At 40.7% G+C, this 23,964-nt stretch overlaps 2 protein-coding genes across 8 annotated transcripts in view; both read right to left on the reverse strand.

The window, feature by feature from the left end:
• Positions 1-550: 550 nt before the first annotated feature.
• GAS2L3 (growth arrest specific 2 like 3) lies at positions 551-19,643 on the reverse strand. 3 transcript variants are annotated; one of them, XM_080590190.1, is made up of 9 exons: positions 19,587-19,643; positions 14,990-15,037; positions 13,832-14,000; positions 13,058-13,176; positions 11,473-11,614; positions 7,733-7,796; positions 6,868-7,006; positions 5,805-5,912; positions 551-5,094 (listed from the first exon to the last, which is right to left on the reverse strand). In XM_080590190.1, exons 2-9 carry the CDS (start codon positions 15,017-15,019, stop codon positions 3,679-3,681), a joined length of 2,187 nt encoding a protein of 728 aa, XP_080446316.1. In that variant the 5' UTR covers positions 15,020-15,037; positions 19,587-19,643; the 3' UTR covers positions 551-3,678. The 3 variants fall into 3 exon arrangements, with proteins under 3 accessions (XP_080446316.1, XP_080446317.1, XP_080446315.1); XM_080590191.1 differs by lacking the exon at positions 19,587-19,643 and adding an exon at positions 18,993-19,568; XM_080590189.1 differs by lacking the exon at positions 19,587-19,643 and adding an exon at positions 16,321-19,567.
• Positions 19,644-19,903: 260 nt separating this feature from the next.
• The window catches only part of NR1H4 (nuclear receptor subfamily 1 group H member 4), a 44,494-nt gene continuing 40,433 nt past the window's right edge, over positions 19,904-23,964 (reverse strand). For all 5 annotated transcript variants that reach the window (XM_080593817.1, XM_080593816.1, XM_080593815.1 and 2 more), the window contains 2 exons: positions 22,300-22,413; positions 19,904-20,861 (listed from right to left, as the gene is read on the reverse strand). In XM_080593817.1, coding sequence (XP_080449943.1) covers positions 20,623-20,861; positions 22,300-22,413 — 353 coding nt within the window. In that variant the 3' untranslated portion in view covers positions 19,904-20,622. The remainder of the gene's footprint in view (positions 20,862-22,299; positions 22,414-23,964) is intronic.

A 23,964-nucleotide genomic window follows, 5' to 3' on the forward strand; every position in this document is an offset into this window, starting at 1 on the left:
TTTGCAATCTTCAGTATGACTTTGGAACATATTCTTAGGGATACATTATACAGTATATATATTTGTAAAAAAAACAAACAAAAAACTTGGCTTCCCCCGCTTCAGAACTCCAAACAGGAATAGAAACTGGGGACCTCAGTTAAGCAGCTAGAATCCAACATAGAAGTTGTTCTGATTTGATGACCACAGAAGCAGAGATGGGTCTAAAGTGTGTCGAGAAAATGTAAAGGCTGAAAAGACTGGCACACAAGTGCTTTTTATTTCAAGTAGAGCTCCAAAGAATAAAACCCAGAGGTGTACCTGAAACTAATCAGGCACATTGCCTGGTAGAAAAGGATTAGGAGGGGCTCCTTCTGCTCAAATAGTATTTTACTAAAACAAGGGTTGTAGAGCTTGAACTCCAAACAAAGCAATAGACTAGATGCAGCTATTTATGTCTTTATAATACCCTGATATTGAAACTATGATTTACGTGGTGGTAGAGCAAAAACATAAGCCTTCTGAAAAATATGCAGTTTTCCCTCCCCCCCCAGTAAAAAGCGTGTGCATGTAAAAAGGTGCAATATGTTTATTTCAAATAAGTACTCAAAGACAGACTGGTAACACATGGTTAACACTGCTCCAAGTTATCTTTCCCACACAAAAAGTAATACAAGCTGAAGATTAGACTTGCCCTTTGGCAATATAAACATCGCAGAAAGTATGTATTCCAGTAGGAGGTATTTTGTTACATTTTGATTATTAGCTCACTTCATGCCATGTGTCATCCTTAGTTATAACAGGAATGACTACAAAGTTGGAGACTGCAATTATTTGCACAAGTGAGACCATGCTCATACTATTTTTTAATAATGTAAAACCAAACCAAGCCTACCCACATGTAACAGGTGAACCACCCTTAGATTAAGCTGTTTAAGGTTTCAAAAGTAAAAGGATTATTTTTTCCTTTTTCAGAGCCAGTGTCTCGTCTCACTCTTTTCATTTTGAACCATAAAATTTGGTGTATTACATGAGATTAACAGATCACAAAGATGAAGCCATCCACTTCATTTTCTCTGAAGTCATTGTTAAAAAAGCTAGATGCTGAGATCCAAAAGTCTCAGTGTTTAAAGTACTACTAAGAAACCTGTAAACAGTTCAAAAAGTGTTGAGGGTTGACCCCAGCCAGTAGCCAAGCGCCCACACAGCCACTCAATCACTCCCTTCTGGGACAGCAGAGAATAAGAGCAAATCAAGAAAACTCATGGGTTGAGAAAAAGACAGTTTAATAATTGAAAGAAGGGGGGGGGAGGGGTAGAGAAACAACACACACAAAAAGAAACAAACAAAAAAAAACAATAGATGCAATGGCAATCACTCACCACCTCCCAAAGGCAGACTAATACCCAGCCAGTCTCCAAGCAATCCCCCCGCCACGCTCTTCCTCTACCTACAGTTTTTATTACTGAGCATGATGTTACGTGGCACAGAACATCCCTTCGGTCAGTTCAAGTTAGCTGTCCAAGCCATGTTCCCCTCCCAGCCGTTCACCCACTGCCAGCCCACTTGCTGAGAGGGACAGAGTGGGGAAAAGAAAAAGCCCTGACCCTGTGCAAGCAGGGCTCAGCAACTGCCCAAAGCCTGCCGTGCCATCAGCATCATTTCAGCCACAAATCCAAACACAGCAACATATAGACTGCTGTGAAGACAGTGAACTCCACCCCAGCCAGACTCAGTAAAGAAAGAAACCCCAAGAATTTCACTATTAATCTGCATGAGATATTGCATCATAGCTAACTATCTGGAAGCCCAAAATCAAATGCAAGTCATCTACTGCAAAATGCTTTCAGAGTGTGAAACTGTCAATTTTATCAAACATGAAAACACTCCCCTACAGTCAATACAGTCAATCCTTAACATTTGCAGTAGTGACTTTGACCAGTGCATTTATAAAATAAATGTGATAAGGCTGTCCCCAAACATACAACTTTGTATGTAAGATTGTGGGACTTGTGTACACAGTATTAAAATTGATTTTTTCCTCCTACAGTTTGCATATTGTTATTTACTGTTTACTCCCAGCAGGTTGTAAGCAGTATTGTACAGTAGAGATGCATAAATAAAACCATAAATAAACAAAGCTAACAAGGTGCTCAGAAAGGTAGCTCAATAACTTTGCCACTGCATATAAAAACTCATTATTAGTTTATGATGCTTGCTTATTGTATTCTTGCTTATTCCAGGAAAAAAAAAAAAAAAGATAACATAAGCATCAGAAGCTGTGATTTCCGTGCACCTCCTCATAAGTAAACATCTTGGGAATGGAGAGAAGTAAGAGTCTGTGGAAGTCAGCAGTGTCTCCTCACAGAACCTGAGAGTTCCTCGGCATTCATAGGTTCATTAAACCTGAAATATCTCAAACAATGCTACTCCCAGAGACAGTAGTTTTATTCATCTACCATGAAACTCATTTCTGTTAAGGATTAAGCACCACAGATGTTTAACCCACTAAGAGCCTTCAGGAGCTGAGTATAAACAGTGCTCAGCTTTCTGGCACTTTCAGATGTTAAAAGGCAAATGTAGGCCCTCATTAGCTCTTTGGAAAACTACTCTTCACCTCCCAAAAGGTAATACAGGAGAGCCAGTAATAAGATCTCCATAAACAAAACAACAAAGGCCACTGCAGACTAAGACTGTCCACAAAATTGGCCTCTAGCACTGAGAAGTATTTAATGATTCAGTTTTACGGATAAAGGCCACTCCTGCAGAGCAGCGAGGCTCTGCCTGTGCAGGTCAGGACTCATGGCCCAGTGTCGCCATGACGGGAGTTGCTTTGGGGTCCATCCCAGTGGAAAGCACCCATGCAGCAACTCATGTACTACTTCTGCCCACACAGCAAGAGCTTTCTAGGAAAACTGAGCTTACCTGTAGTCACGTCTGAACATATACTATGCAAAATTGTCTCCCCCAGCTTTTAGAAGCAGTATCACTAAGGCACAACAAGAGTGTGACTAAGGACATGACTTTCCATGTCCAACTTAACCCAAGCCAAGGAGGCTCCACATCCAAGTAAGCTGAAGCCACGTTAAGGAATATAGGGCACAATGAACAGTGAAAACTGCAGCTGTCAAACTGAACAGGACTAGAGATTTCTTTCTCTAATACATGCAGGTCACACAAATTTGTGTTCTGGAATACTGCTGAACTTAAAAAACAGTACAAATTTAAAAAAAACAGTAGTTTTGAGGTATTAGAAATGTTATAGCATGTGCACAGCTCTATCGCTTATCACAGGCCTTGATGCAGATGTGCCTGAAAAAGCAGAATTGCTCAGGCTGTGCCCTAGGTAGACATTTCTTGAATAGGCTTCACTCCCTTGAAAGTGAGCAGCAGCAGCAGCAGCTCCAGCTTCCCTTCCTCTCTCCTGCCTTTCCCCACAGCAGGTCAGGCTAGCAGCAAACAGGGATATTCTCTATTCCACAGTGCAAGCAAGCTCACCTCTAAATATATCTAAGTAGAAGTTTTTAAACTGCAAAATAAATACAGTTCTTACTGTACATTTTGCTGCATAGTTTACAGTATGCCTAATATTTGACATGGCACACGTAGTGTTATTTAACCTGTTTTTCCCTTCAGCGAGCAGATACAAGAGGCCCATTTGAACAATATTAGGATCTCCCCAAAAGGTAACAAATAAGATTACTTTCTGGGCTTTTTACTCCCTGTCATAACAAAATAGTGATCATCTTGTCTGCTCTTCAGAAGCGGACCTTTTGATACACTAGGTGCTCCTTTGTTACACGCTGTTGCTGATTTTGCTTTAGAGAGAGGTTTCTTGGCTGCTGGCACCAAGCTTCCATTCACTTGCAAGTTTCTAGGTGAAGGCTGACTTTTTGTGGAAGGCTGTGCTGGGTTTTTGGTCACTGCCACTTTGGCCGAAGTTTGAGGAAGCCGTACAACAGACAGGGGAGTGCGTTCAGGAGGTTTGGATGAAGTGGATACAATCTCAGGGGTTTTACTGATATCTTGGGTCTGTAGACACTCTGTGGCTGGCTTCTTATTGACAGCTGATGGTACATTTTTGCTTGTAGATACAAGTGTAGGTGGGGGCTTTGACACTTTACTAACTGCCAGGGAAGGTGCAGAAGCTGAGTGCTTTAGTACTGAAGCAGTCTTCAGGTTCTTTGCCAGGACAGAAGCTGTTTGTGGAGCTTTCTGAGGTTTCTGAGACCCAGTTCCTGAAGCCTGAGTTGTATTTTCAGGTGGTTTTGCAAGGAGCTGCTGAGAATGTGAAAATTTGGCAACAGCACGCAGATTTGTAACGGGTGGCCGAGCTGACCTCGGAGCAACAGAATTAATTTTGGTTTTAGTGACAGGTACAGGTTTGCATTTAGAGGGGACACGCTTCTGTTTTGAAGCCATTGTTTCAATTGTTGCAGGCAACTGAGACAACTGTTTTTTAGAGGATGAGACAGAGTGCGTTCCTGGTGCTGGGGAGCCTTGGGCCAGGGCAAATCTCACCTTTGGAGCATCAGGGGACCGAATACGTTTGCGTAACGTTTCAGAGTGAACGAGAGCTGTTCTTGATCCCGCAGATGAAGAGCTTTTGCTTGCAGGCTGTGCAGGAGCAGGAGCTGGTGAGTTGCATGCAGGAGACTCCAGTTTCTTTGAGGTGCCCATTAATGGTTTTAAAGGAGACTGTGAGCCCGTTGCTGAAGACCCATGTAGTTTGGGCCTGGCTGACAACAACTTGGCAGCAGATGGGTGCACTGGCACTTTTGGTGATGCCAGGGCAGGGGACTGAGGACGTTTAGATAAAGCTTTCTTCACAGTTGCCCCATGAACAGCCTTTACTGCTGGAACAGGAGTAGGGGGTTTTGATGGTTGCTTTTGAAACATATTGACAGCTGACATTGGGTTCATGACAGGAGGTTCCTGAATTCTGGCTGATGAGCTGGGAACACTGTCACTGGTGACGCCTTTCTGAAACGCCAGGATTTTCTGCTCCAGAGTTGCAAATTGAAGCACTCGGCAGGGATCGTATTTAAGCAGAAAACCTTGAAGAGTGTCCCAGCCTCCACCAACACGTACCATCACATGCTTGCCGTGTAGCATCTGAGAATGGAGGAAGAGGGGGGTGGGAACAGGAGAAGAACATGAGAAATCTTGTTTTATGCAGCTCTAAGTCTTCTTCATACATTATAATTTATTGAAATCAACCAAAAATAGGACCTCTTTTCTTACAGGGAAAGATTTTAAGAAATTATGTAGTAAATAAAGTTTGTTTCCCAATTCTTCTACTAGTTTCTCCTGACACATAATGATTCTCTGCAGGAAGTAATGAAAAAATATATACAAGAATGCATTTCAACCATTCCGTCAGCATTTTTGTTTAGTACACAGAGTTTTGGATACAGGTTTTGTTCAAATTATCAACGTCCTCATAACTTTTTAAGCCCATTAATTCCAGAAGAGAATGCTCACCTAGCTGCAAATTATAAATCCAAGTGTCCGGATTTCAAACAAGCACTTTTCTCAGGATATTCTACTGCATTATCCTTATTTATACTGCAAATTGTTACTGAAATTTTAGAAACTCAGAAAAGCATTAACTTGCTTAGTTTAGTGTGGTTGTAACTGCAAAATCAATGGTTGTAAGATCTAGTTAGCTAGACCTGTTTTGAATAGGGGATTGGATCATGTGGAATCCCAATCTAAATCATTCTGTAATTTTAAAACAATTCCAAAAAACAAAAAGCGTATTTAAGTTAAAAGTATTTTTTACCCATTTAGAATATAAATTGCAGTACTGAGAAACCACTTACTCGTATGAAAAGTATTTTATCTCCCAGTCTATAACGTCCTTCAGATAAGTATTCAATTGAAAATCGATGGGAACAACTGCAAGGAGGATCTTCTGCTATATGTTTAACCTAGTTATTAAAATTGAAACCTGTTAGTATTTTGACAAATGCAGGTTTAATAGATGAAATAATCAGTACCTCTTGTTGTATTAAATATTATCACCCCAGAATCTAAGAAAACACTAGAATTCTCTTCCCTCACTAGAGAATCTCAGCTACATCAAGCTTCAAAATGGAGAACAAAAGATTAAAAGAAATAAAGAGTACATGCAGACAAATATTTTGGAGTTGTCCAACTCCAATTTTCATGATTTCTTTAATTTAAACATATTTCTATTTTCCTTTTAAAGATTTGTTCATAGTAGCATCAAATTCCAACCATAACCGTTTGAAGACATGGTTATGGTCTCAAGAAAGTGAAATACCAGTGCCTGGATCTCTCCTGTGAGTAAATTGGTGTTCAGCAGAACCAAATCCATTGCTACACCTTGCCCAGAGGCACTTCAGCATTCTCTCTCACTTTTTCGAAGAATTTGGTAAGTTAATCTTCTATGTAACACCCAAGAAGCAAATGACTGATGAAAGGAGAAAGGTAGTCCCCAGAAAAGTCCAGAGTTAGAGGAGGTGGGGAAAGGAGAAAAGGGAGAGGGGAAAAGTTTTATTTAAAGTGTTTGTTGAAGCATTTCAAAGCCTACTTTAACATTTGATGAAGTTCATATACAGTCATAGAATACCGATGCACAACAACAATTGAATGAGAGGCTAATTCCTATACTCAAAGCAGCAGTGAAAGAAAGGGAGAATCAAAGTAAGCTATATGCACCGAGGCACTACCTCCGAAACAAAAAACAAACAACAACAAAAAAGCCAACAAAATTGTTTAAAAGAGGTGCATCGCTTCTGTTTTCTACTTAAGGCTCACATATATTAGATGAAAAACTAAGTCTGATTACTGAGCCAGATCACACAAGTACTAGGCTAAGAGTTTGACTTAAAGACCTTTTCACAATAAATAAGTACTTACTGCCTCATGTAGTTCCCCATGGTGACAACATGACTTTGCTGTGCTAACAGGTGATGCTGGTCCAGAGGTCATTAGCAATGTTTCTTCTAGCTCAATTTCCTTCTCCAGTTTTACTAGCACAGGAGGTTCAACTCCATACCTCAACACAATTAAGTAGAAAGTTTAAGTAATAATATAAAGAAAACAAAGAAGTGATGATGACAAGCAAGAAAAATTCTGAGTAGCTAGACTAAGAGGGAGCAGAACTACTATTCAGAGGAATAATTGTTTTGATAATCAAAAGCAAAGAAGCAGCTCCAAGTTTCTGGTGGAAGTCCTCTCAAAGGTGGTCCTAGAGCTACCAGGGAAGGCAATAATAATATCGCAAAACCTGCACAACTTAGGTCACGACCAATTTAAACAAACTATCTTAAAGCTTCCTGCTCTGTGCCAAAAAGAAACTGGCATTCTAAATTTAGTGAATAATAGAGTTGATTCATATTTAAAGCTTACATAAAGCTACCAAAAAGCTTAAAAAAATAAAGACCTTAAGAGAGTATTTACTGCTCACAAAATTCTTCCATGATGTACACATACCTATCAGCTGATGGTAGCATTTAAAAACAGCTATAAAAACCTATATAAAATAAACCTACACAAAAAAACATATAAAAATAAATGGATCAGCACCTCTTCATGAAAAGAATGAAATAAATATTTGAGAAAAATATTCATATTGTACAGTAGTCCTAGAAATACTACTCATTACTTTCTGCACATAATTAACATCTACTGCATTGCACTTAATGACCAAGAATTGCCTTAACTTTTACTTAATAGAATATATTCTTCAGTTTCTGGTTAAGAGGATGTATGGATCACATACCTGGATACAATGCGTCCAATTTCCAACAAACAGAGATACACTTGTCTTGGATCCTTGTGCAAAACTAAAATTGAATTAAAAATAAAAGGGAATTTACTGTGGGAAGGCCTCTGCAATGAGGTACAGAAAATAAAGAATAGATTATTACAACTCAGTCATAATTCCACCTAGAGGCATGCTATGTTAGTCCACTGAGCCAATCTGACATGTACTGTATCATGGATAAAGCACTAAAATGCTTTTCAACTGTAATTTTCTTGTCCATAAAACGTCTAAATTCATCCTGGCACTCCTGAAATTACATTCTTCTTTATCTCCTAAGAGAAATGTGCTGTAGGTGTTTCTTTGCTCTTCCTTCTAGACATGAACTGGAAAGCAAGAGAGCTGAAGAGCTTTTCTTTCCCCATCCTTAAATACATTATAGCAGTCTTATAGATAAAGAGCATAAAACACTGAAAAATAAGAAAATATATTGTCTGTTAATATATGTGCATACAAAGATACGCGCCACGCACTCTATGGGTGAACAGCCACGGGAGAACTCAACACAAGAGGTCTAGCTGACCAGCGGATGCCTATGCACAGACAGTCAGCCTTAGTGGTTTAAATCACTGACTGTGAAGAATAGTCCAGGTGATTGTCACCATTTCAGCAACGTATCTTTTTTTTCTTATTGCTTTAAAAATTCAGGATCTGTCCACATTGCAGATTCACTCAGTTGCACTAGAAGATACCACTTTGCCAGTGGAAGCTCTACCTCATACTACACGCTCCTTTCACCCTCCCTGCTTATCAGTCCCCACTCTACCCACTCAAAGGTTTTCTTCAGAATTTGGAATCTTGGTGAGTCTGTACTCTGAGAAAGAGGGCCAAACCCCTTGTAAGGGGTGAGGATGAATTTGGTTTAAGAGCAAACACTCGGACTTGAATATCAGGTACTGGCAGTGATCACAGCAAACCAGCAACACGAGCTCAGATACGCTTATTAGCAGAGTTTTGCACTAGGCTTTGCTTTTCCAGGGCTGTACCTAGACGAGCTGCTCTGCACACCCCTCTTTTCAGAACAGCTCTAACAGTTTCATGCACTTGACTGTGTAGGCCCACTAAATCATGAGCTCCTGAATTTTGAATCATGAATCTGGATGAATCATGAAGCTGAAGAAAGATGGAAGGGTAGAGTGATAGCCAAATGGTATGTAGATGACCATGGTAGCCAGTCAGGGTTTTCTTGACAACTTTGGAATGAAAAGATTCAATTATTTTTACTACCACACTACAGAATGGAAAAGGCAGAAGGAAATCAATGTCTGATTTGTTTTTGGTTTCTTGCACCTTCCATCTTTAGGTGTACAAACAGGAAAAAGAGAAAAGGACAGAGAAAGAAAAGAGTTTTAAATCTCACACAAGTAATTACTTCCTCCCCTGCCTCCACTTAAGCCTCAAAACTGAGATGCTGTCAACATTTTCTAAGTAGTCCATAAGAAGTTGTTTGAATGCTCTAGAAAACAAGGCAGTCCCGTACTTTCTTAGCCAACTAGGAACGCTGCCTAATAATTCAGAAACCAAAGGCTGGGAGAAAGGTCATTCAACTCCCATCAATACAAATGGGCATTGTTTTTTCCCCACCATATCAAATATAAGAAATAGCAAAAACTGTATATATAATTTTATATAGTGTACCATTTATATAAACAAGTCTGACTTCCTTCATGCTGTGCAGTAACAATATTCAGTAGAAACTGAAAATTCACTCTGAAGAGAAACTTAATGATCCAGCTCCTTATTTACAGATGAAATTAGTATCTTTTGGACGTTCAATTTGATATTTAAAATTACTTCACTTTAAATAAGTCTGAAATGTTTCCTAAAGTGTAACAAGAGAATGAAGTCAGATGTTCTTGCTTACATTTGTTAGTCTACTTATTAAAAGATCTGATTATGAAGGGTAAATCTACAATAGAAAGTTGACCCAAAAATAATCCAAAAAGTACTGGAAGTCATTTCATCTTCTTTTCTTTAAGTGGTTCTGTCAGCTCTAAGAAATGGTGTAAACAACAACAAAAAAACACTCTTAGCAGAAACCAAGATATTGGACTTGATGTCAAAGGCATCCCATGATGGCTACTTGCTCTGATATCTCAGGAGCAATTTATTTCCTCCATGGCCATCCCTACTTTTCAGGAGTTGCTGCTACATGCATCTGGCAGGAAAGGAGAAATATCAAATTGTCTTTCCCCTATTTCATTCATAAAGAATGGCTTGAAAGTTTGATGGACAACATCAATGGAAAGAATGTGTCATCAAGGAGGCTGCAAGTCTGCTCATTTCAACTGCCAAAAAGGCTCACAGGCGATATTTATGCCACAAAGCAAGTTTGTGTCATGAGTTACAATCAGACTTCAAAACACTTCTTGACTATGAGCAAAAGCCACAGCATTAGGAAATCCTGTCTGCTTATCTCAGGGAGGCTAAACAGGTTTTAGTAACCCATCCAGTAAAGGAACTAAGATGTTTAGGCAATGAAATTCATACAAGCTGAAATTAAAAGAAAAAAAAACAGAATGCTAGAACTAATTTTCTTATACCCCAGTTCTCCTACTCATCTGTATTTCATGGCTCTGAAAAAAGAAACACTCCCTAGTTAAATGAGAATTAGACAGATGCAAATAAGGATGTTTTCTCAACCGCTTTAAAAATGAGTGATGCAGCAGAGAAGACATAGGTAGTCCAACTAGCAAGAACTTAAAAGAAAAGCAGTTAGTCAAAGCAGCACCTCCCACTCAAATAACATTAAATGATACAAAGACTTCAAGAAAATCTAGTAAATATCGTAACACATTCATTTGATTACTGAAAATTAAGACTTTTTGCAGTTTTTTTGCTGTTGGTTGAGAAGATATTTTGCCTTTTTTTTTAAAGTAGTTGGCTCACCAAAGAAAAGTTTATATTAATTCCTTTTCATTGACATAATGAAATGTTCTTCTACCAACTATTATTTGCCATACAATGGAAGCACATTCTCTTAATTAGCAGTCAAAAAATTTTATTCCATCTGTAAGTATCTGTCTAGTAGCTGTTACAAGTGACAGGCTGTGTGCTCGAGCAGGCATACACACAGTTGGTAACATTTATTTTTATAACTATCTTGTTAGACAGGAAAATAAAAATGGCTTAGAGTTATGTCAAGTAGGTCCTGAAGTAAATGTTAATTACCAACAGACTGTTGTCACTTCAGGCCCAACGCCCCGATGTAGTTACCAAATTTAGCAGTCATGAATGCATTATTCTGAGTACTTTCTGCAATAAGAACGAGCTCTAATACCAAATAAAGGATCTTATTGTGAGTTGACTCCATGGCCCTATGATCTTCCAGCACAGGGAAAGCATAGGGAGAGGGGAAGGGAAGGAACACCACAACTCCTCTTTTCTCAGTTGGCCTTTTTACTGAAGAAAAACATGAGAGTTTGCTGCCCAGCTCTCACTCCCCTCTTCCTCCCACATGGCACTTTTAGAAGGCTGGAAAAGCATCATTCATGTTAAAGCAGTTACTGAACTGATCTTTCAAGGCTTTTACATAAATACTGCCTTAAAATAAATAAAATCATTAATACCTTACACCAGACAGACCCAGTCATGACAAAGACTATATAGACTTCACAAGACTATATGCAACAGTTCTCCTGGACCAGGTAGCTATCCACATACAGATCAAAACAAGTCTTACAAAAAGGTACATTTACCTAAACCTTCGGATTCAAAGAGGTAAGTTTCATCAACTCCAATGGCCCTACACCAGTTAAGAAAGTTGGCTGTATTATCTCTGGCAAAAAAAGATCCTGATGGGGCATCCTTCTTACATGGAACTTTTCTCATTGGAAAATTCTGACAAGGGAAGAAAACAAAGTACATTGGACACATCAACATTACCAACAAATTTCAAAGCATATTTTTCAAAGGAAAATAAGCCCTAAATTCAGAGTACAGAAACAGTGGCTGATAATTATTTGGGGTTCAGGAAAGACACCATGTATTCTGTTAAAAAAGGTACTCTAATGTAGAAGACATTCAGCCTTATCTATGATAACAGTAACTGAATGAACAAACCATAGCTCTGCAACCCCTCCCAAAACTGCCCATACAGTTGGCTTTCCCATTTCCCAGATATAAGTCTTCCTGTCGCTTTCAGAGGGCTAGACAATGATTCCCTCCTCCCAGGCTCTGTTCACACCAGTAGAATGAGCACAGAGAGAGAACCCCAAGCCAGCTAAACTCCCTGACTTGGAGCACGAGACTTGACAGCATTTGGCTGCCCAGTTGCAACATTTTAAAGTCCAGTCTAGAAAGCAGAAGAAATCAGATCAATCAGCAAGGGACAGTTTATTTTTATTGGACAAAGGTACAGAAGTTAGGCATCTTGCCCTCCTTAAAAAAAAACAACTAAGGATTCACAGCATTCATACAGCTCTTGTATAAATACCATTTGGCATCCTAAGACTGTTGTCTTGTTCCCTCCCCATTAATAATAATTCTAGCATTGGTCATCATATTGCTTACTGGTAAATATCTATTGTTTAAGACTTGAAGTTTGTAAAAATAAGCACTAATGCCCTCATACAGATAAAACACTAAAATCTAAACACACCCGAAAAAATGGTTTGGATGAGAAATGGTTCCCCCTCATCAGTGGAAATGCTATCTATCAAGGAACACTAGCTGGTGATCTACTGTTTGACAAATCCAAGCAATGTTGTAACTATACTGAGTACCTGTACTTGAACATGCACTGTGCATGTACATGGTATTATACTCCAAAGTGACAGAGCACTATTTTTCATTTTATAAACACAGAATCATATATTGCAAGTTGCTTGAGAGTCACATTTCAGCTCAGCCTTGGTTCCTAACAAAAACACTGAAGCCCATTTCCAAGCACATCTCAATTTGGACACTTTCATGGCTAACCTATATAGAATTTACCCACGAGTTTCTGGAATAAAACATACCACCAAGAGTCAATGGGTATCTTGTTACCAACACACACTGCTGTTATCAAAGGAGAAAGCAGAGTCCAGTCTTAGACTGGATGTTCCTCTGGCAAGACTTCCCCTGAAATCAAACTAAAAACCTAGTAAGGACCTTAGGATTCGATTAAAAAAAGTGACTTATTTATTGCATAGAACCAGTTTAACCATCTATAAAGCCACGCTGCCGTTAGTGTCTGGATACATAGCATACAGAACACCATGTTGGGAAATCTCACCTGCTTTCCTTTTACTACTTCTTAAATCAAAGAGCTTATATATGAATTAAAAAAAAATAACTCACCCTTAAGTTATTTGAGCTACAACATTTTTTAATTGTGTTTTGAAGAACACCAACCAATTGGCAGAGTAGTACTCCATTATCAAGTTCTTCTAGCAGTTGTTCTGCTGTGACTTCTATTCCTAAAAAAGAAGGCCAACATTGGAGTTACTCCACAGAAGATAAAGAATTTTCATACAAGCTTACAGGCAACTCAAACAGTGTTTGAGTGTTAAAAACTTCCCTTAAACTAGGGTCCATAAAGGAAGAGATGTTTGGTGATCGCCACTAAGCACTATTATTGCTTAGGCTCATTTAACACAGGTTGACAAACTTGAATAGTTCTTCCTATATATGGGCCAGACCACAAAAAAATTGCCACTGAAGTAATAAAATAATGAAAGCATTTACAAGGGAATTTCTGAAATGTTATTTTTAAAGAAAGACTTGTTACTCCTGCCCATCTATATGGTACAGCTATCCCGGCATACAAAAAAAAAGTAATTTAACAGACTGAAAACTAGTAGAAATATCTAAGTAAACTAAAATCTAATATTCACTTAATTAGACTAGCACGATTCAGAAATATAAATTAGAAGGATTAATCATCTTGCCTTTAGGAGTTGGAAGCTAATAAAATCTGAAACCAGAACATGCATTTTAATGCAATTCTCCTAACCATTCAGGTTCAAATGCACCAAGCCTTAATAGCATAATGGATATTAAGTGTCAAGTGTTCAGCTGGATATTGGAATGTGCTTTGAAATTTATTGGACAGTGATTTATTTTTAACCTCACCCAGCAAGCCAGACAGCCAGATTGACAGATCTTCTTGCATAGGCACCAAAGTTGCTTCATGTCGCACAGATATCCACTGGTCATACAGGCACACATCTGCCAAGCCTGGGCCATGTCTGGGGGTCAGAGGACTTCGGGGACTTAAGGGAAGGTCATCTCCAAACCACACCTGTGGGAGATTTCAGTAAGCTCAAGACAGTGAGTTGTAATATTTGCAGTCAGATGATGAAATCTCAGTTCTGAATTATGCTAAATAGTTATTATTCAAAGAGTAAGTTTTAATTTCCCTTCAGACAGACACACCAAACCAACACAACAGTAATCAAGAATGCTGCAGCTCTCATTAGTAACTCCTGTATTAAAAGCACCACTACATTCATTCTCTTGGCTTCACAGTTACTTTTATGAGGCTATAAACAAATATTCTTTGGCTTTACAAAGACATACTTTACTGCATATGAAATAAAAAAAAACATGCATAACATTTGTGCTGTTTTTTTCCCTCTTCAGCACATATTTAGTAATACTGTCTGTAGTTTAACATAAAACTTACTGCAAACTACTGATTTATCTGATCAAACTTTTCTGATGCATTTGTATTTAAATCATTAAACTGTTGATGTTAAAAGAGGAAATATTCCTATGTAAGAACACACACTTGAATAAATCCTTAGCATTTCTCTTAAGGAGTGCGTATTTTCAGACTGATAGGTACCTTCTCATTTCAAGAAAAGGACCGCATAGAAATGTCATGTATAGAATTCACAAGGAGGAAGAGTCCTTCCCATATTCTTGGCTACTTTCCTTTAGTTTGGGAAGTATGTGTGTCCAAAATATTTTTAAGTGATTAACTAAAATGTAGGGTTTTAAAAAACACCTCTTAATTATCAAGAAAGTTTTTAAATAATCTCATCCTTTAACTTAGAAACCTTCTTAGGCAATAGTACTTAGGAAAAGAAAGTATCACGTACCTGATTACAACACTGGGTTAACCATCTTGCCCCACTAGTCCATTTGTAAAAAGGGAATACTTTTTTTTTTTTTTTTTTTAAAGTCCGGAGATTACTCCGGGATTTCTAGCATTTCATCTGCTTCAGGGTAGAAGAGTTTGCGTAAACAAGTATTATACAGAACTTGAACATTGCAAAAGGCATTTACCTGAACGGCATTCTGCATGGTCACCTGCATTTACATTAGCTTCTCCCCCTGGGGAAAGAAGAGAATTTTTAATACAGTCATTCCTGCTTTCTGAAAGATCCCAATAAAAACTCACCAGGCAAAATAAGAGCATGTCTAATCAGGAATGGAGGGAGGAAAGAAGGAAGTATCTTGGCAGTTAAGGTTTTGATCCAGTGTTCAGGCTATTTCAGCTCTCTGCCCTTGAATAAAGTAGTAATTATTACAGCACAAAGTAGCAACGAACTTCATGTGCGTAAATAATACTCAAAGAGTTGCATTGTTTTAAAGAGCTGTAAGGCATTTACTTTGCCAAAGAGAAATATTAATACTCAAACCATTCTTGACTTAATAGTTCAGGCATTTACTCTCTCCTTCTAACCTATCAGAAGTATATCTTGTACATGCACTCAGACACACATATGCATCCTGAATTTACTTTAAATAGTTCAAAGATTATGAATAATCTTAAAAGGAGAAAAACATTTTGAAGAATAAAATTTCTTCTTGCATAGATACATGAGAGAAATCAATGTTTTTATTGGTTTCTATATGGATTTTCACTTAGATTTCCAGGCAGCTACCATAAACCTAAGTTTTCAACAGAATGTTGCAAGTTACTGCAACAATATGGTTATCAGGACAATACCCTTGCAAAGCAATCCTTAAGGAAAGGTTTAGAGGCAACCTGGTCAACACCTCCTCTCCTGCAACCAACACAGTATTTTCCAGCAATATTTTCAATAATAGAAAAACCCAGTACAAGCTCTGTGCTGGGCTGGGGATCAGGAAGTCTCTCCATATAGGCTCCAGGTTTACAGATATGCAGCATTACCAAGTTAGCTGTATAAGCACATACTGGAAGGAATTTCCTCAGCATAATTCTCCACAGTGGTTGTGGAGAGCATTACCTACAAACATACCCACGCAAGTCTTTAAGCCAGTTAAAAACAATTTTCTTGCTACATTACTTAAGAGTTGTAGTAAAGCTTCACCTTAGGCTGAAAAACAGACTGCAGACAGTCAACAGCAGTTGTAACTCACGTAATTTCCTTTAAAAATTACTAACTCAACGCTACTGCCTCAAACACTTAAGTGTTATACATAGATGGCATACTTCTCACCTTCTCCATCAGCTTCACAACATAGCCTTGGTTAGACATGAGACCCAACACAGAGGACCTAATGCTCCTACAAATCCCCCCTTCCTCCTTACTAGAAAGCAGAGAGGTGCTGCTGGTTTTCCCCTCGCACTACCTTGAGCCTCATGCATCACATAGGACCACGCATATCAGAAATTTCAAACAACTTACCTCTACGATAGGCAACTGAGCAACTGCTTTGTCTTTGGACTACAGGCACTTCCTTGTATCAGGACTCAAAGATACTCAGTGGTATCTTTCCCTCTCCTTTACTTTTATTTCTAGGGAATTAAAAACAACAACAAAAAAAGAAAGACGTCCTCCCCTTGATGTTATTTTTCCTTCTATGAATGAACAAGGGAAGGACGGGGTATATACCAAGCATTACTAATGAGCAAGTTATGCTTCCCACAGCTCCGTCCAGGGGAATACATTTTCCTTTAGCATAAGAAAGCTATTGTCCCAAGAGAGTCGCAGTAAGAGCCTCCATTGATTAAAAAAATAAATAAAACAACAGCAGAAGAGCCAGTAGAGAAGTTGGTCTCATTAAAATAAGGAGCTCCACATAGGCTAACAAGAGCTCTAGCATGCTAACTGCCAAGAGGAGAACAAAAGGCAGCCTAATTCACAAGGAGTGCTCAAAACATGAACAAAGCGAAATATTCACACGACAGCTATCATAAGAATGTTCAGCATCTGCAGTTTTGTAGAATGCCTAACAAAAATCCAGTCTTAAAAAAATATGGAGATTGAGGAAAGTTGTGGCACTTGAACTTCAAGGGCCTGTTCTTCTAAAACAAGTTATTTTGTAAGCCCGTATGCCTCAGGGCTCTTTAGAAAGTCAGATGGCTTTGCTTATTATTGGGGCAACTGAATCGCTTTTAACAAAAAAAAAACTTTGATGAGACAGACTATCCTGAGTGGATTTTGAACTGAAAGCTTAATTTAGCTTAAGTGTTATCCATTCTCATAACCCCAAACAGTCCGGTTCTCAGACTGCAAGGAGTGCTGATCAACACAGACTCAGCACTGACAGGGAGAGGCATGGCATGAGAAGTCCCAGAAATCTCCCATCTTCAAGCAGCCAACATGCAAAGGTGCAGAATATGTTATGGCAAGGAAAACATTGCAGGAATAGGTAGTCATAATCAAATCTGATTTCTTCTAAAACCAGTAGGGTTCCCTGCATCAAAAAGTTGTACGCAACTGATGAGGCAAGTATTTGATACTGAATTCAGACAGCTCCAGCTAGAACTGTATCAGTTTCTATGCACATCAGTTTTTTACAACTCACCTTCATTCAACAGGCATTTAGCGTGCAGGTCTCACAGCTGTGAAAGAGAAGGTCCCAGAATGAAAAAATACCATGTCATTTGGCCATGTCTGGCCATGCCATTCCCATTTCCAGGTCAGCTGGTACCCCTGTGGTGCCTAGAGGCACCCCTTTAAACTGGGGAAGCAGGAGAAACTTGCAAGTGCTTCCCGTCCAGGGGCCAACAGCTCCAAGCTTGGCAAATGGAGAAATTCCTGACCACCAGCACCACTCCCAGAAAACACCTCATCTCCTCTGGCCCTTCTGCTGCCAACAGGCTCCAAGGGATGGGAGGAGAGGAAAAACACTGCTTAGTAGTACCTGATGGCAGGGCTGATACTGCAACACTGATTTATTGCAAGATGGCTGGTCAGCCCCAAATTATATATTGGGGAAGGCAGGAGCCGCCTTCAGCTGCCTGATTGCCAAGCCTCAAGTAAAGGACTGGAGATGTGGACCAACATTAGCAAAGAAAGGAGGAAATATCCACGGACACAGGGCATAGGTACAGGCATTTCTCAGGAAACGGGGTGCAGACACCCTGGACAGCTTCACAAGACCATACTGCCCGCTTCTGCTCCCTGGAGTGCTGCCCACCACTTTGCCCCCAGGCAACCTGAGCAACAGCACCAAAGCCTAATACTAAAGCACTTCACGCCAATACCTCAGGATGCTAAGCACATGCTCTTAGATACTACCCAAGATAGCCTGCTTAGTATCACTCGTATCAGGTTTTACAGATGGGGCCCAACCAGCAAGACATGCTACACTAATTACAAGCTGCTCTTTAGCAGATGAGCCACATCCAAATCCCATTTTATTAGATGGCACAGATTACAAGGAAACAAAAAAATCCACAACTCTGCAGCTATGTAAAACATAGATGAAGCAGCCACTGATCTAGCTTACGTGGAACCTGAAGGGATTCACAGACTCATAAAAAAAAAACCACAGCCTTGGATAGGTAGTTTTACATCTTCACCCTTTGTTTAGGATATATCACACATCATCTTCTATTCCATCAACATCCCAAGGTAGTCACAACAGACTAACCCAGAGCAGCTGGAAACTGTGGATTTGTCTTGACAGCACCTACTGAAACCCACATTTTAAAATGCTCTGAAATGAAAGAAGCTGTCAAATCAGGATCTGTTGAAAGATATCCCCAGGATATCCAAAAATTTTTTTGTGCACATATCCCAACATGCAGAAGAAGAGAGGTTAGCCCAACAGGAGACATCCTCGGAGCGCTACTCTGTCACTACAGCAATTACAGAGCCCTTTTGCCACATGGCTGAGTCAGCAGGAGCTCTGCTTCCCTGGGGAGGCCTCAGAGGCACGAAGGAGAAGGAACCAGCCAGGTCAGTCCGCGACGAAGGGCTCGGAGGTGGCAGCCCTCTCCTTCCATCGAGGCGCGCTGACGGCGCTCCCCGGGGGCTGCCTTTCCGCACCCCTCAACGAGGGCAGGCACAGCGTGCACCCACTCTCCTCTTGCAAAGGGGGAAGCGCCCGCGGGGCTCAGGAAACCCACCTGAGCTCAGGAACAAGGGTTTCACCACAACAGCTGCCATCTCCGCAGATGTGCGGCCGGCTCCTCCACCCCAAGAGCATCCAGTGTGCTTTCACCCCGCCACCTGCTTGCAGCGAGCCCGGTCGGCTGAGCAGGGTGATGGAAACGATCTCACTGCTCTCCCTCCCTGCCTTTTCCGCAGGAGCCTCACGGAGGGGAGCATCGCTTGACGCCCAGCGAGCAGCCTGCTGGCCGGCCGGCATCAGGAGGAAAATCCTGGGGCTTCAACAGGAAACCCTGCATCACTCCCAAAGACCCACGCGTGCGTTTACCGCTACAAACGATAAATGTGATAAATGACCAGCCGTGCCTTGTAGCTCCTAAACACACCCACGCACTCTCCCCATGTCTCTACGTGACACCGCGCCAAAGGTGACACGCAGCATCCCTGATATACACCCAGCTTTCGCTTCCCACGAGCGCAACACGGCAGCCCCGGGCACCCGGGAGGCCACCCTGCAGGCTGCGGGGCCACAGCTGCCCCCGACCCCCGGCAGCGCTTGGCCACGCGTGGCGGCCGCCCCCCCCCCCTCCCAGAGACCCCCCGGGACTCACCGGGACCCGCCGGCAGCCGCCGCAGCACCGCGCTCCGCTCCCCCGCCCCGCCCCGCCCCGCCCCGCGCCGGCTGCTCGGTTCGAAAGAGCCAATCAGCGCCCGAGGGGCGGGGCCTGGACGGGGCGGGGGCGGGGCTTGTCGGGGCGGGGCCGTGAGGGGCGGGGCCGGGTGTGTGTGTGGAGGGGGTGTGGGTGCCCCCCCCCGCCATTTTGTGGCTTTGTCGTTGTGCTTGGTGTCCCGGTGAGCTTCCCCCCTGTTTGTAGCCAGGCAAGAAACGAGCGGTGCTGAGAATAACATTGAGCCAACTGAGACGTCAAGGGAAAAGGAAAGTGTGTTTATAGGACCGCTGCTTCGCAATACATTTATGGGTGGCACCGTTATAAAGGCGGTGGAAGGCAAAACGACCCGTGCCGCGCTCGCACAAAGCATGCAGGTGTATAACTTTTACTGCGAAATAGTAACGCGAAAGAAGTTACACATCCGTGTCACAAAAACGTTTTTCTCGTGTGCGTGGCTTTTCTCCGCCATTCCTCGCCGCCTGCAGAAATCAGGGCTTGTGCATCTTTACGCGAACACGCGCCGCGGTTAGACAGCAAATGGCTACAGCGTTAGTCAAGTCTGCTGGTTTATTGCAGTAAGTATCTGGCATCTACTCTTTAATGGAGACCAAGCGCAAAGATGCTGCAATGAAAAAAAAATACAAATGGAAACATGCATTGCCCCATTTTTCAACAGGAACTGCAACTGCAATCAGCCTAATTGCAGAAGGAATTAGTGGGGCTCCTCCAAGGAGATGGTGAATTCTTCCTGATCAGAGAATATAAATACAGAGAAAGTTACAACTTATATGAAAATCTCATAGCTACATGGTATTCTGTGTCTAATGAACAAAATGAGTTTTATGAATCCACGGCATGTTTCTATAAAAATGCAATAAAGAGAATTTAATGTATTGTGGTGTATTTTTCTATGAAAATAAATGCTTTGTGGTCCTTTAATAATATATTTACCCTGAAATAAAATAAACAATATCCATCACTGCACATCCCAGATCTCACAGAGAAGAGGCGTGAATTTGTGATCGTTCACTCTCCATGACATCAGCATCTCTGCGTGATGATGGTTAAATGTCCGTAATTCTGTGAGGCGGCCCAGAAGACATGCAAAGTGTTGAGGGTTGTCTGGGTGGTGAAGTTTGCAGAACTTTTGCAGAATATCCAGCAGGGGTTCTTGAAGCCTTTCCACGGACTCTCTGTCCTTTATGTATTGTCGATCTGGTTATGGTTTCAAAAGAAAAGAAGTAATTAGCAAACATATGCTCTGATACAATGTAAATATTTATTCAATAAACAAATATCAAGATATTTATATATTTACATTGGGCACTGATTTTCACACCTACCAAGAATACTTCTTTTCAAATTAAGAGGGAATAAAAATGCCTTAACATTGTATTTTTTGGCTCAGGGTTCTCATACATGTGTCCCACTTCTATCCAAGGAAAACTTCAAACTTTTTCAAAAGTAAAGAGTGGTGGGTTGCTTTCTATTATTGCTGTGTGTGTTTTTTTGTTGTTGTTGTTTTTTGTTTGTTTCTTTGTTTTTTAACGTGGTTGGTTGTTGTTGGTGGTTTGTTGTTGTTGTTTGCTTTTTAACTAAGGAACGTTTCTCTGGGGTTTTATCATCATCTCCCAGTAAAGTTCTGCTCTCGAGGATGTCCTGTGATGCACTGCAAAAACTGAGGAGCACAGCAGAAATCCTTGGAGATGTAGTACAACCAGGGAACTTGGCCAGTAGAAGAGTGTGCTTACAGGTCACCAGGAAAAAAAAAAATCAAACACCTTCACCCTCAGATGAAGTCTCTTGTGTTGGACAATACTTCTCTTTTTATTTTGTGGAAGTATGAAAGTATGCTTGGAGAAGGAGGAAGGAGGAAGATTGGGTTATTTATGTTACTGAAATTTTTAGTGTTAAAAAAAAAAATCCTGATCAGCACTGACTCCAAGAGCAATGGAATTGCTTCACCTTTCCCACTTTGAGTGAAGCCTTACTTGGAAACCATAGTGTCTGTCTTTTCTCCTAAACCACCAGGCTTCTCTCCTCCCTTCCTGCAATAGCTCATCTGAGGCACTATGCAATTTCTCTATAGTTTGCAGGTTACTTCTGTGTTGTTAAAGAATTAGTTTTTACACCAAAGCCTGACATTATTACAACAATACTACTGAAAAGTCAGTTTTCAACTCCCTACAGCCTAAAGAACAACTCACCACTGTCCTGCTTTTGCCAGCTGCTGTTTGTGCAATAGAGGTTGAAGACCTTCATTGCCATTCTCAGGTCTAGCATAGAGGGTCTTCCAATTGCCTTTTAAAAAATGTGACATTCCACAATGGGCTGTAGTGATACACATGTAACCACATTTGGGATTTTCTGAAGGCGCAAACCCATCACGCTGAGCAGTGATAAATTACCAATAATGTTTTTCAAGCACTTCAAGCACAATTTAGACACTTTTTTTTTCCATGTACACAAAGCCAGTTGGTGCAGCAGGACACTTGGTGTTTCTATTTGCTTGTTTTCTGCTTTAACAACTGAATATACTAAATGAGAATGTATTCTCACTTACTCCGTGTAGTAAGTTTTTACAAGACTCAGGTCACACATCTCACGCTTTCTTTCCAAATGCACCAATATTTAATTCTGAAATAGAAGTTACCTGGGGACAGGATAACTATTGCTGTGAGCAGCGCGTATTCTTCCTGTGTCATCTTCAGCTCTCCAACACTTTTATAAAAATTAAACATGGGAGTTATGAATTCATCTGAGATACCTGGGAAGAAAAAAAAATAAAAAGTTGCATTATTTCTTTGATTATTGAAATAGTCTGGTTTATTGCCACTGAGCAATTCGTTAATATTTGAAACCTTGACTGTTTGTCTTAGTGGGAGAAATTTACTACACCAATCAGGTCTGATGCAATACAATTCGTTACAAAGTGCCAGCATGCCCTTGTTTTCCAGAACAGGGTAGAAATAGGCAAGTCCCGGCAATTTCTTTTCACCTTGTTTCAAAGACTTTCAAGTAAGTTCATTTTCTCTACAGGTTTGTCCATCTTGCTCCTCAGGACAAGTCTCATGTGTGTTCTTCTTGCTGTCTGCTGATACCCTAGATGTCTTCTGTTTCCAGTATTCACAGTTGGTGAAACAGTCCCATGTTCCCTACCTTTACATTAGTTATATAGGAAACCTCTCAGGGTGTATGGCTTAATTCCAGCCCAACTCTACCATACAGCTAACTGCCTTGGGCAGCTGCTTTGGTTGTCTCCATGAAGAGCCTTAATTGCTCCTTTTATGTAGCCTGAAACTTTAGCTAGGGCTAGGATTACCTGTAGGCCGAGATCAACTTGCTTGCAACTATTATTACCTTCCAGCATGAACTAGTGTATTATAAAGTACAGAGCCATAAATAATTAAAACCCAGCCTAGTTTAAGCTGGCATCATGTGATTCTCTTGATCCATCAGTGAAACCCACTGGGGTTACTGCGCTGGGGCATGCCGACTGGGCTTCCTCTTACGGACTTTGTCATCAGGTCACACTGTTCTGACGTAGCCTTAGATTACAGATGTACTTCACTCTGCCCTGTGGTGTAAAAGAGAAGTAGGTCCTGTGACATCCATTTTCTTATTTTATTTTTTATTTTTTGTAAGTAGTGTGTCAGAGTCAGTCAGAGCAGTCACTAGACTGCTGAAAACAGATGCTTGCAGCTCTGATGCAGCAGCGCCTACAAGGTCTAGAGATCCAAACCAATGGTTCTTGGCTGAAAGGACAGAAACCTCCTCTGTTCTCACAGAGCTATGGGGTAGGGCTATAGGATTTCTCATCATTTCACTCTGTTTAGTTTGGAGCTGTTCTGGAATGAGACTTTACAACTTAGTTTGGAAACTGTGAAATAACGTGGTTTTGAGTATTTTATACAACACGAAATCCAAGACTGGTAGTCAGAGGCTGCTGTGAGGTTTGGAGTGCCTCCAACAGGGGAAATTCAAAATGAAACTCAGCAGATGCAACTCAAAGACAGGAAATGTAAAGTCACTTGACTTAACTGTGAACAAGTCACATTTTGCTGTGACAGTGACAACTAATTTCAATCAGTGGAATTGTTATGTGACCCAGCAGAGTGAAAGTATAGTCTTGCAGAGTGTGGCACATTTTGTGGCTGAAAGGTATTTAAACACATGACATTAGCAGCTAAGTTTGCTTCAGATTTCAAACCACAGATCCAGCTTTTGCAACACGTTCAATGATATTGAGAAGAGTCTACGGCCATTAAGCAGATCTGTATGACAAGAGTCAGCTCATCCTGTGGTAGTAACACAGCTC

This window comes from Anser brachyrhynchus, assembly GCF_964034855.1.
Source record: "Anser brachyrhynchus genome assembly, chromosome: 1".
Classification (NCBI taxonomy): domain Eukaryota; kingdom Metazoa; phylum Chordata; class Aves; order Anseriformes; family Anatidae; genus Anser; species Anser brachyrhynchus.

What these genes read in the sequence shown, in the direction of transcription:
- GAS2L3 (XM_080590190.1), bottom strand. Translation starts at nt 15,019, where the DNA reads ATGCAGGTGACCATGCAGAATGCCGTTCAG. An exon ending in CCATGCAGAATGCCGTTCAG is followed by an intron (nt 14,001 to 14,989) that starts GTAAATGCCTTT and finishes AATCTCCCACAG; the next exon opens with GTGTGGTTTGGAGATGACCT. An exon ending in ATTGGACGCATTGTATCCAG is followed by an intron (nt 7,007 to 7,732) that starts GTATGTGATCCA and finishes AATTGTGTTGAG; the next exon opens with GTATGGAGTTGAACCTCCTG.